The 13,241-nt window shown below is 38.1% G+C and overlaps 1 protein-coding gene across 2 annotated transcripts in view; it reads right to left on the bottom strand.

The window, feature by feature from the left end:
- The window catches only part of LOC126975736 (serine/threonine-protein kinase Tao), a 41,337-nt gene that overhangs the window by 7,351 nt on the left and 20,745 nt on the right, over window positions 1-13,241 (bottom strand). For both annotated transcript variants that reach the window (XM_050823744.1, XM_050823745.1), the window contains exons 13-20: window positions 11,707-11,918; window positions 10,413-10,563; window positions 9,173-9,285; window positions 6,812-6,938; window positions 3,375-3,476; window positions 2,896-3,030; window positions 1,589-1,747; window positions 537-655 (exon numbers count right to left, since the gene is read on the bottom strand). In XM_050823744.1, the coding sequence (XP_050679701.1) occupies window positions 537-655; window positions 1,589-1,747; window positions 2,896-3,030; window positions 3,375-3,476; window positions 6,812-6,938; window positions 9,173-9,285; window positions 10,413-10,563; window positions 11,707-11,918 (1,118 nt within the window). The remainder of the gene's footprint in view (window positions 1-536; window positions 656-1,588; window positions 1,748-2,895; window positions 3,031-3,374; window positions 3,477-6,811; window positions 6,939-9,172; window positions 9,286-10,412; window positions 10,564-11,706; window positions 11,919-13,241) is intronic.

The following is a 13,241-nucleotide window of genomic DNA, read 5'->3' as shown; positions in this document are numbered from 1 at the left end:
GATACGCCCTGCATTACAATGCAGTGCCACTCAGGATTCTTGAAAGACCCAATGATTCTGAGCGCCTGTAGAATTGCGCTCCTCACCTTGAGACATAAGATATCAAATCTGATTTACCCAGTAATTAAACTACCTACAGCGCCCTTCAGATCGAAACACAATGATTACTGCTTTACGACACAAATAGGCGCCGTTGTGGTACCTATAATTTAGCCGGCGTTTCCTCCGCAAAGAAGCCACTTTAGTAATTTGATTTAGATGGAGTTACAACTTCGATTCTGACGGAGATCACTTCTACCGCTGATTTACTTTTTAATAAAACTTTAAAAATGAGTTTAAAAGGCCAAAGAATATATTTTTTTAATGTTCACATGACTGAATAAAGACTTAATAAATTTCCTGGTTCATTAATTTCATAATCTTCTTTATGCCATAATTATCCTGTTTCCTGTACGCTATATTTGCTCAAGAAATAATAAATGTTTTCAATTCGCGGTCCGCCGTTGGTAGTAAGTGAAGACAATATAACTAGTCACCTGAAGCCGAGCCGCGCGCTCTCGTCGTCGAAGCGCTCGAGGTCTCGCGCGTGTCGCTCGTGCAGCGCGCGGGTCCGGTCGGCGCGGTCCTTCACGAACTCCGCGCACTCGTACTCCATCTGAACATACGACCATCATGACTATAAAGGACTATTCACATTGAGTGAGAGAAGTGAGAGAAAAGAGTTTTATTAATACGAGTTATACCCATTGTATAAGAGTTAAAACACTGCAAATAACTTTATCAAGTATGTTGGTAGAACAACATTAAAATCAATAATCAATTTATAAACATTTTTCAGATTCAAAGTAAATTAATGTGAATTAAATACTGAGCGACCAGCATACTTAATGTTAAAACCTCAATTTTTTGAAACAAATCAATTTTATAAGAGATGTATTATCATAATGGCAAATTGGCTCTTAAACAAGTGAATGCCATGGTTGCCAGTAATACTATAATTAACTGTTAGTATCAAATAAATGTCAACATTGGTGTGCAAATACTGTTTGAATAACCTGAGATTTATATAAAATAATCTGTTATTGTCTTCGCAGAGTTAATACACATTTAATAACACAAGTTTAACAGAAACTTGATATGAAGCAAAAGGATTGCATCAAAATACATTATATATATATATATATATAACACTTGGCGTTGCGTAGCGACGTCGTTTCAGTGTGCGTCTTCTACCGCATTTATCACGGGTAGTGTTCCGAAGAGCTGTTTAACCTGATTCCTGCCGCCGAATTCCACCTTCGCATGACACGCCACGAAATCAGGATATCATCCCCACCATCTGGATGTGCAGCGGTCCTTCACAGTGCGCTTTTCAAAAAGCTTTCTTCCACATATTACAAACCTGTGGAAAGAGCTTCCATGTGCGGTCTTTCCGGGACGATACGACATGGATGCCTTCAAAAATGCGTACACATTCGTTAAAGGCCGGCAACGCTCTTGTTTCCTCTGGTGTTGCAAGGGAATGTGGGCGGCGGTGATCACTTGACACCAGATGACCCGTCCTCTCGTTTGTCTGCTCGACGCCCACCTTCTGCTCCAGCAGCGCGCGGCGCACGTTGACCCGCTCCTCCAGCTCGCGCCGCTCCCTGTTCCGCTGCGCCTCGGCCTGCATCTTGCTCTTGCTCTGGTACGCCGTCAACATGTCCAGCTCGTGTTCCAGTTGCATTTTTAGCTGCTGGCACTCCATCTGTTAACATCATTTCCAAATTAATACTAGTCGCCGCCAATTATACATCATTACGGATAGTGGTAGTGAATGATATTTTCCCTTTATCCTTTATATTAAATTTAAATTCTTACAGCTAATGCTGCACAGATCACAATGATAGAAGTAAAACTATTAAATTTTTTAATTTAGGTTAATTCCTAACCTTAAGTTTAAATTAATGAGAAGAGAGCTGCATGACAACAAAAAAAAAATACTGAATAACAAGAGGATCTAATCCTGGGGCCTTCATCCTTTGAAAACTCCCGTCGCCAAAACAAACTTCTATTCAAATGGTTACATCTTCTTCATCATTCTCTCCAATTAAGAATGAACAATATTTCACCTAAAACAACACTTTACACACAATGTAAAGTATGTAATATGTATATGTAAATAACTATTTCTTCTCCCATACACTGAAGTAAAAAACTATTCCCTACCCACAATGAGACTTTACTATTACATAGTATTTACATCCTATTTGGACATTACTACAATATTATCTAGATCAATTTCAACCTTAAAACTATAAGGCTAATGTAATAGTCTGAAAATGATTAACAACTTTTTCTAAAATTGCAGAAAATTCTACACATGAACTCATAACTTAATATGAACTCTGTAACCATGAGTTTACTACTATCAAAACTTTGTTTACTTTTTTATAGATAATAATGGATAAATTATAGTTGATAAAGAACATCACCAATTAAAATATTTTAAATTATCTTGCCTAGTATTGTGATTATTCAAAGATAAATGAACCATAAATCACAATATAATAAGGTTCAATTTAAGTTGATCTGTTAACTACCACTGCAACTGCAACTATGACTATAAGTTTTTCAAGTGTAATCATTACACTATTCAAATCATTCAATTTAAATTGTGAGTCATTTCATGAATTTTATTTATAGGTATCTAAAAATATTTATTAAACATGGTAGACTTCACAGCTAATTTATTGCAGCTACAATTGTGTATTTGCATTTTTCAAAGAATTTTCACTTTCACAGACTGATTTTACTTAAGCCCCAAGTGTGAACGTTCGTATACACTAGTGGCGGCAGTATTAGGCCTAAATACTACTACTGTTTATTCTATTCCGTGAGTGGCATCCTACTCACCATCTGGCTCTCATCCAAGCGCACAGTCTGCTTCTGCAGCATTTCGCTGATGCTCTGGTCGTACTGCTCACCCAGCAACACCAGCTTGCGTCGCTTCTCATCCTTAAGAGATTTTATCACTTCCTTTTGTTGTTCCTATTAGACAAATATCATTTACAATACAATATTTTTATGCCTGAAGTACTTATATTATAACTACAAATTATGTACGAGTGAGGTCTTTGTCTTCTTTTAAATTTCTCTTTTTGGCAAGAGCTGAGTGTTTAAGAATAGCAAACGAAGAAGCACAAGAGAATAGTCATATACTGGGACGCTAAGTCCCAGTGTATTTAATATGTCCAAATATTTATGTTCAGTTGATAATGGAATGGGGGCGGCACGGATACCTCTTTGCTGATCTAGATATTTGTCATGTTTGTTCAACTAGTGATAATTATTGAGTAAAGTATTCATAACATAGGACTACAATGCTAACTTACTTTGGGTGTAGTCTGCAGTATTTGCGCCTTGAGAGCTTTATATTGTCGGGTTTGTATTTTACACGTCTCACGAAATTGCTTACGTATCTGCATCTCTTTTTGCTGTGAACATAAATAAGAGAAATATGAATGTCTTTAAATACGACATGGGCGTACATTGGTTTCCTAGCAAGGTAGGCACTGTAGTGAAAAAATAGAAGTAGCTGTGTGTTATGTGTTAAAAATAGATAATAGGTAACTAAATATAATATAGAAGGTAGGGTGCACTGTTTTTATTCTTAGACAAATATTTTTTTTTCTTCCAATAGACGAATACAAAATATTACTTTACGAGTCATGTATAATAAAAAGGAATAAAAGGCATTTATTTTCTCAAAATTGATTCCTTAAGAATTCTTTTTGATGTCATTTCTAATAACTACTAGATACTACTACCGCTTCGGAAACAAATGGCACTCTGAGAGAGAAGAAGCGGTGCAAGAAACTCTCCCAGAATTATTTTTTTGCGCTCTTTTCAATAAAAATATACAATATTGTACAGTCATTTCTATCGCTATAAAATAATCACAATCAAGTCCCAGGCTGTCCGATCATTTAGATATTCAGCAGTGGAGTAATAGGATTTACGACAGAGCCATTTTTTTACAAAACATTTAAATTTATTTATAGATAATGCCTGAACAGTGGCTGGGACTTTATTATAGAAGTGTATACATTTACCCTTAAAGCTATTATGTATCTTATGAAGCCTACTAGAATTAGTTACAAGCAATCCCTTATTTCTAGTGTTATAATAATGAAAATCACTATTAAGAGCAAAAAGGTGACGATTTTTGTGAACGTATATTAAATTTTCAAAAATGTACTGACAATGAGTAATATTCATTTTTGAAATATTTAATGCAAGTTACAGTCCGAAGAGAAAGGAAAAAAATTTTAAGCGAATTTATATACTTATTACCAACTTAATGTTAGGTATACGTAGAAAAAGTAAATAATAATAATTCTAAAATGATAAGTAGAATACTGTTAGTAGTTTGCTATTTTGAAGACATTATTTAAAAAAAATCTAAAATTTCAGTTAAAAGTTGGTTTTCCAAGCTACAAACGTTTCAATAAAATATTACAATCATAAGAGTTAAGTAAATATAAGTATTCTATATCTTAAGCATTAAAATCGACACAAAGTGATTGCATTATGTATGTGTCTTTACCGCTAGATCATTAAAAAGAAAATATATTTATCATCGTGAATTTTAGTAAAATTAAATTATATACGCGCACTAGACATTGTGGCAAAAAATGGAAAGCAGTATATCTAATGAAAACGCAGTCTCGATATGTCAATTTTTTAAGAGCTATAGCGACAACTAAAACTAGCATATAGTCTATACTATTAATATAAAGCTGCAGTGTTTGTTTGTTTGTTTGTTTGTTTGAACGCGCTAATCTCTGGTACTACTAGTCCGATTTGAATGATTCTTTCAGTGTTGGGTAGTCCATTTATCGAGGAAGGCTTATAGGCTATGTTTTTTCGTCGAAAACCTATTTTTGCGTGCGCTGCAAAAACTATTGACAATAGAACAAAATGATGTACAGGCTATAATATAGGCAATATTTTATTACTTATAAAACTATCGCGTGAATTATACTTTATACGGCAAAACAACGTTTGCCGGGTCAGCTAGTATAAAATAATCCTTTAGAAATTATATTAAGATGTAATAACTAAATAGATTTTGATACACGGCTCATATTGTCTTGTAGGTACATTATGGTCAGATAGAGGCATTTTAAGAAAACAAGTTGAGATGTAGAGTGTACATCAATCGACTGCCTACCAAAGACTTCTACTAGGAATTTAGTGTTAAGTAAAATTTACAGGATGGGTGTTGAATTTAAGTTTGGAACTCCAATAGCAGTGGTATTATTCTTTAGATTACATTATTAGATTCTCATCAAGATAGGCATTGCCTAATTGAACAAATACTAGTACCACTAAGCTGAGTGTGAACACAACTATTCCAAGAACTCAGAGAAACGCTAAATGTGCGTGTTGAAATTCTGGTGCTTAATAATCTTATTATAATATATTATTTGGCATATAGAGAGTGAATCATTTAAGTACATTAATTTCAAACAAAATAAACATGTTTGTCTAAACCAAAAGTCAATGTGGGATGGGGTTATTGATATTTTTTGTGATTATATAAAATTTTTATTTGGTAACTGTAGCAGAACTGATATTTAAATAAAATTCTTAAAAAATAGTAAGTAATTACATATTTTGCAATATACCCAAATATGCATGCATCTACTGTACCATGGCCGGGTATTATTGTTAATACAGTAGTAGTCGACCGTGACTGTACTCAATAGCTCTTGTTTTTAAGTATTAATTTCCTTTTCTTTTTAGTATTTGGATTTTTGAGTATTATTGCTGCATCACTTTACATATATTGTAACTGAAATTATTTGTGAGTGAGTGATTGTCACAAACAGTTTCTTGCCATTTCTTATTAAAGCTCAACCCTCAAAGGAGGTGGATATAAAAAAAAAGTCATTTACTTGACCTGCCTGAATAAGGTGATTTTGATTTGATTACCCTAAAGGATTGAGCTTATGATTACTGTTAGTAAAAATATAATATTAATTACAAGTTTAAGCAGAATTGTCAAATTGTAAGTAGTGGTATTTGGTGAATAATATAATTGTTGTTTGGTGAGTTCTCGTAACAGGTTTCGTCATGCTCGCTTAAATGCCACTGCTTGTGGCGGCGACATGGGACGGGTCGTCCCCGTCCCTAAAATATGGTTGAGGGAGGCGATGGCTGACTCATGCGTCATGCTCGTGAACGGGCGCTGCTTGTGGTGGCAGGATGATCCTGTTTCCGGGGACTCGGTTTCAGATTCTTTAAAGTTATTTTGTGGTATATATATGTATGGATATATACATATTTATTTATTTATAATCGCTTATAATATGCTCACAGAATACCTTCATTTATTTATTGCGTATGTGGATGATGCAGCTACTGTACTCAATATTTTTTTTATTAATTTACATTTACTTTTTTGACTTACTCATGTAAGACATTGACTATTTGACGTTTAAGTGTGTCTGTTGCATCAGTTTACATATTATTATATTGTAATTTGAAATGATTTATAAATCGATGTACTTAAATGTAAATCTTGATATAAAAGAGTTGCAATGTATTTCTTGCTACTTCTTCTCATTACCTCAACCCTTTACGAAGTAGCAGTAGATTCAATAAGAAAAATATTTTATTTTTTTTGACATTCATAAGTGTCATTTCTGTGACCTACGTGAATAAACTGAATTTGATTTGATTTGAATACAGTAAATATCACCGTCTCTGAAACGTAGACCTGAGAGTATAATCTCTGCCGCACATCATTCACTGCTCACAATACCTTGAGACTCTTGGGCTGCTGCTTCAGTTGCAGCGCATGCTTCTTCCGCAGCTCGTGCTCGGCTCGCTGCATGTACTCCCGCTGGTTGGCCAGCTCCGTGGCGTGCAGGTTCGACAGCTGCTCTTCTCTGAAATATATACCTTGCTTTATAAACTAACGACTTACTTTGCAATGAGCCTCATGTGATCACCACCGCCCTATTAATAAATCAATCAAAACACAAGAAAAAGAAGTTCAAAAGTTATATATTTATTTTAAAAAAGTTGAGTTTTAATAAAGAAGAAGTGGCAAGAAACTGATTGTCACTCTTTTCAATCAATATTTATAGCAAACTTACAGGCCTATAGCTGCAGTAGCCTTGCTATTCTCCAAAATAATGGAGAGAATAATTAATTAACTTTAGTATACATTGAGGGTTACCCGCTGATCAACAACCGAGTATCGGCTGTCGATCTTTTGGTATACAGACATAGATGGGCAGTGACTATCGAAAGACTGCTTGGCACTTAACCTGGATATAGCGAAAGGCTTCGATTGTCTCTCGGGCATCTCGAGTGTTCTTGCAGTGTTGTTTGCAGAATGAAGATGCACGATTGTCAACAACTGATAAAGTCCGTGGAAAAATATTTTCGCTTATAGCATGTATAAACTTGTAGGGTGTCTCTATCATCGCGATAACGATAGACCACATAAATATTTAGCCATTCACCAAAAATTAAGAGTTTTGGCTGGGAAGTGTTAATGCCATATAGTCCTGACCTTGTACCTTCAGATACCCACCCGTTGCAGTCTAGTCATAACTCTCTAGGCATTGTCATGTAAACATCAAAACAGGATTTCCAAACCTACTTATAGCATTTATTAGATCAAAAGTCCCTAGATGGCAAGAACTCACTGAACAAAATTTCACATTTATTTTGTAATTAAATGTAAATATTTTTCCAAAAAATTTCATATAAAATGTGAAGAAACTTTTTCTCGAACATATTATAGTAGTTTTTATAATTCTTACTATCACAAATACCAAAGTACTAATTGAAGTTTGATTTAAAATGTCATTCATGTGTTATGTTACAAATCCACCAAATACACTAGCAGGGTCGACTGAAAGCAAGCAGCTGCATATGTGAACATATATGATTGGTTTTACTTACCAAACTACTCAGATACATTCTAGAACCATCAATGGTTATAACATTCATACTTGTGTCAGCAATATTTATTGATTACTTGATATCAAGTAATCAATAAATATTGGCTAACATATGTTAACAAGCGCTACTAACGTCATGAACTGTCATAAGATATACCAATTAATAATTACGTTTATTTAACTACTTACTACGTCAGTAATGTTATTTTATATAATTATCACTATAATTAGAAATAGCTATAATAGCATATAATATTCAGATATTTTGTTAATTTCATCATCACGGTAGACGGTCGTGCCCTATATAAGCCAGAGCGCAAAGTTCGAGTAGGCATTACTTATTGTGAATAGGGGACACTATGCCCTAATTGTCTTTTAATTTTTAATAATAACTGTATATTTTAATTCTAAGTGGAAACTTTAAAATACAGATGTAGCAGTTTTATGTGCGTTTAAATTACCAACCCCTTCTACAGTTGGTAATATACTTTTATCTACACTTATACTATAAATCCTCTATTAAAGATTCTGAAACAGTTAGCTTATTGCCAACATTAAAACACCCAATGTCTTAATAACCATCACATCATCCAAACGAGTGTTGTAATGTTGTACTGAATTTCATAACGACACTCCTTTGTATTTTTTTCGATTCCTTCATAGGCAAAGACTTTCAACAGACAGCCACATTCTTATTGCTCGATGCGTGGTATCTGTATGAATTTCAAAGAAAGAACATTTGCGTTAACGCGCGTTCCACACTACCAGAAGGCCGCGCGGCGTAAAAAATACGTAGATTATTCGAATACCCGCCATTGTTGTTTTGTTTCAAGTGAGCGATTCAAGTTTTGACAGCACACTGCCAGATATTTGAACGCTGCAAAAGAACATAATATTAAAGTGAATTTTAGTAATTGCACAATACAAAACGTAAATTACTACTATACTATAATCAGTAATGGATGATATTAGGTTACTACTAGGACTGGCTGTTTTAATGTTAGCAGTAAGCTAACTGTTTCAGAATGTTTTAGAGGATTCATGTTCTGGGTGTAGATAAAGTCTTGTATGCAACTGTTGATAGTTAGGTATTAAATCACTCATGTGATACTTTTATCACCCACCCACGTTCGTGTTTTCATACCCCTTATTACACAACAGTTGCATAATTCGTTATATGTGGTACGGTACAAGAGTGCGGAGCTCACCGCAGTGCGTGCACCCCCTTCTGCTGGCGATACTCCAGCTCCTGCGTCTTCTCGTGGTGCCGCAGGAGCATGGCGTGTGCCTGCTCCAGCTGTTGTTGCCGCTTGTTCAGCTCCTGCCGCAGCACACACAAATGCGTTCAGTACAATTATTAATCTTCGAAACTCCTATCGACAATAGCGATTAAATTGTCACTTGCAGAACCACCTCATTAACAGTGTTGCGTTACAATTCCTTAATGCCCCGTGAATTTTTTTTGTATAAATTAGTCATTGACGTACTGTTAACAACTAGACTTCCACTTGCCTATAAAAGGACGTCAAAAAATGTCCGAGCGGCGCTGTTATACTTATATATATTAACTTATACAGATAACATTAAATATTCAACACCTAGACTACGCTGTTCATTGAGAGGTTTCTCATCAGCCAAGCTCTTGAAGTTGTTGAGTCTCTCAGGGTAAAAAGGTTTCTGGTCCTGATGATATCCCCATTGAGGCCTATAAAGTCCTACTTATTGCTTGACCAGCAACGGCTGCATCTCATCTCAACTGGGAATTTTTTAAATAGATTGATATTAACTCTACCCAGTTCAGCAGTACATTCACAGTTCAAAACTTTGAAAATGTTAAAGCTAAAAATGGTCACTGAGGATAGATGGGGTATGTCAGTGCAAACCTTGTCATCACATTTTTATTGGTTATGGTGGTCTGAAATGAGGCTGTGTTGGCGGAATTAAAATAGAATACTCAAAGGCCAAAACATATTGTCACTTTGATGCTGGCAACTATCGACATATGTCTGCAAAAACGTTGTGCTTGCTTGAAAGGCTAAAAAAGAATATTGTAGTAATGCTAACGCAGCTACTTGGTACACGAGATGGGATGTTTCTAGTTGGTAGAAAAAATACGCTGCGGGGCAAAGAGTAGCTGGCCCGCTTTTTTCTTGGAGAATTTCTTTCTCTAGCTGAAAGTCAGTGGTAAGGACACATTTTTTGACAGCCATAAAGAAAGCACGCCCCTTCGAAATCTTTTTAATTCAAAAATAAGTTCAAAAATTCAGTATGACAAAAGATTGATTCTCTTTATTTCATAATGTAATTTGCTTGGTTGAAATTTCCAACTATTTGTGGATTATTTTTACACTCCTTGATCAATTTAGTCACTTGTTTTTTCACCTAACTAATCAACAATATTAAATCCTCTGAGGTGATACATAATTACTTGCTGGCCACCACACCCACCTCTCTGAGCAGCTCCTGCTCCTTGTGGTGCAGCGCCAGCATCCGTCGTCGTCGAAGCCGGCGCAGCTCCAGCTCCAGGTACTCGCGCTGGGAGCGTACTAGTCGTGCTTCCTCCGCAGCCTCAGCCTGCTTAAGGTTGTCTTTCTGTGATCTGAAACACATTATATATATATATACACGATACTATATATACAGAAAAAATGAGCATAAATTATGGGCAATAAAATATGTACAGGAATATACGCTCATGACAAGCTAATATATTCTAGTGAAGAATAAATGTAAAATTAATTAGTAATGAAGAACAAACAAATTTTTTTTTTATGAAAATAAGGGACGACGAAGACGAGGGGGATGTTAAGCTAAAGGTAATTGATACGCCCTGCTCATTACAATGCAGTGTCACTGAGATTCTTGAAAAACCCATAAATTATGAGCGGCACTACTACTATTGCGTCACCTTTTGACATAAGAGGTTAACCGATAGTAGGATATATGCATGAAATTTAAAAATACTTAAATTTTTACACCCTAAAAATTATCAAACACATCAAATTATAGATAAAAACTTTCTTATTCAATTAAAAAATAAATATTCTTTCGCGGCAATTTATTTCGGCTACTTTCTTTTTCATTTGAACACTCAAAGAATGCATTCAATATAACGAAACATAACTTTTAATATGTTTTCTGCAACTGGCGGTAAGTCTCATTTGCCTAGTATAATATACATTACTGCTTCACCGGACAAATAGGCGCCGTTGTAGTACCCATATTCTAGCTGACATCCTGTGTAAACGAGCCTCCCACTGATTCAAATGCCTTTCAAATAAAAGTAAAAGTATAATACTTGAGTATTGTATGGGTTTACATGGTTTTTTCTATATTTTAACAAAAAATAATTGCAGTCAAGAATAAACTCGAGTATGTTAATTGGTAACATACATGGCCATTGGACAAATCAACTAGCAAATAACAGAACGGAATAGTTTAATATAAGTTAAGTTACCTGAAATAATTGCTATCCAAACAAGACTGGAGCAAAGTGTTGCATTACCAACTATAATTTTTGAGTCTTTTTTTAAGGAATAGGAGAAAAAAATGGAGTATGTGTGATATTAGTAGCGTCATCTACTATCCTAACAAACTACATACGTAAGGCGTTTAGTGCGGTACAACGCTGATTGTATCACAGTTAATATTGCACATGCCTGTAGTAACTCTGGCACACTCTTCAACACCACAGTACACAAGTAAGATGTGGCGGGCGTAGTTCTTCAGTCGTAATACTAACTGTAAGGTGGCGTCCCTCTGCCGCTTGGGCGTGGCGTCGTCCATGCTCAGCTCCTTCTTCCACCGCTCCTTGTTGGCCTTGTACTCTCGCTTGCGTTGTGCGTCGAACGACTTCCTCTCCTGCTCTTGGCGCGCTGTAATGTCCTTGATGAGCTTCTTCTCGGCAGCGACATTCTGCTTCTGCTTACGTTCCAGTTCTTGCGTGTGCTTAGTCTGTTGGCAATAATTTACACCTTTAATCAAAATCACTTTATTCATGTAGGTCACGGAAATGACACTTTTTATCAATATCCTTTACAAACGTCACCTGCAGCCGCTCCAGGTCGCGCGCCAGGTGCTGCAGCAGCGCGTCGTACTCGCGGTCCAGCTGTCCCTTGTGCGCGTCCACGTCGGCCTTGCAGCGCTCCTCCAGCTTCACGAGCGCGGCCTGGTGCTCGCGCCGCATTCTTTATCAATATCTTTTATAAACGTCACCTGCAGCCGCTCCAGGTCGCGCGCCAGGTGCTGCAGCAGCGCGTCGTACTCGCGGTCCAGCTGTCCCTTGTGCGCGTCCACGTCGGCCTTGCAGCGCTCCTCCAGCTTCACGAGCGCGGCCTGGTGCTCGCGCCGCATTCTTTATCAATATCTTTTATAAACGTCACCTGCAGCCGCTCCAGGTCGCGCGCCAGGTGCTGCAGCAGCGCGTCGTACTCGCGGTCCAGCTGTCCCTTGTGCGCGTCCACGTCGGCCTTGCAGCGCTCCTCCAGCTTCACGAGCGCGGCCTGGTGCTCGCGCCGCATTCTTTATCAATATCTTTTATAAACGTCACCTGCAGCCGCTCCAGGTCGCGCGCCAGGTGCTGCAGCAGCGCGTCGTACTCGCGGTCCAGCTGTCCCTTGTGCGCGTCCACGTCGGCCTTGCAGCGCTCCTCCAGCTTCACGAGCGCGGCCTGGTGCTCGCGCCGCATTCTTTATCAATATCTTTTATAAACGTCACCTGCAGCCGCTCCAGGTCGCGCGCCAGGTGCTGCAGCAGCGCGTCGTACTCGCGGTCCAGCTGTCCCTTGTGCGCGTCCACGTCGGCCTTGCAGCGCTCCTCCAGCTTCACGAGCGCGGCCTGGTGCTCGCGCCGCATTCTTTATCAATATCTTTTATAAACGTCACCTGCAGCCGCTCCAGGTCGCGCGCCAGGTGCTGCAGCAGCGCGTCGTACTCGCGGTCCAGCTGTCCCTTGTGCGCGTCCACGTCGGCCTTGCAGCGCTCCTCCAGCTTCACGAGCGCGGCCTGGTGCTCGCGCCGCATTCTTTATCAATATCTTTTATAAACGTCACCTGCAGCCGCTCCAGGTCGCGCGCCAGGTGCTGCAGCAGCGCGTCGTACTCGCGGTCCAGCTGTCCCTTGTGCGCGTCCACGTCGGCCTTGCAGCGCTCCTCCAGCTTCACGAGCGCGGCCTGGTGCTCGCGCCGCATTCTTTATCAATATCTTTTATAAACGTCACCTGCAGCCGCTCCAGGTCGCGCGCCAGGTGCTGCAGCAGCGCGTCGTACTCGCGGTCCAG

This window comes from Leptidea sinapis, chromosome 37 (assembly GCF_905404315.1).
Source record: "Leptidea sinapis chromosome 37, ilLepSina1.1, whole genome shotgun sequence".
Lineage (NCBI taxonomy): Eukaryota > Metazoa > Arthropoda > Insecta > Lepidoptera > Pieridae > Leptidea > Leptidea sinapis.
Note: the sequence above shows the minus strand (reverse complement) of the source record. Positions and strands in the feature narration are given on the sequence as shown.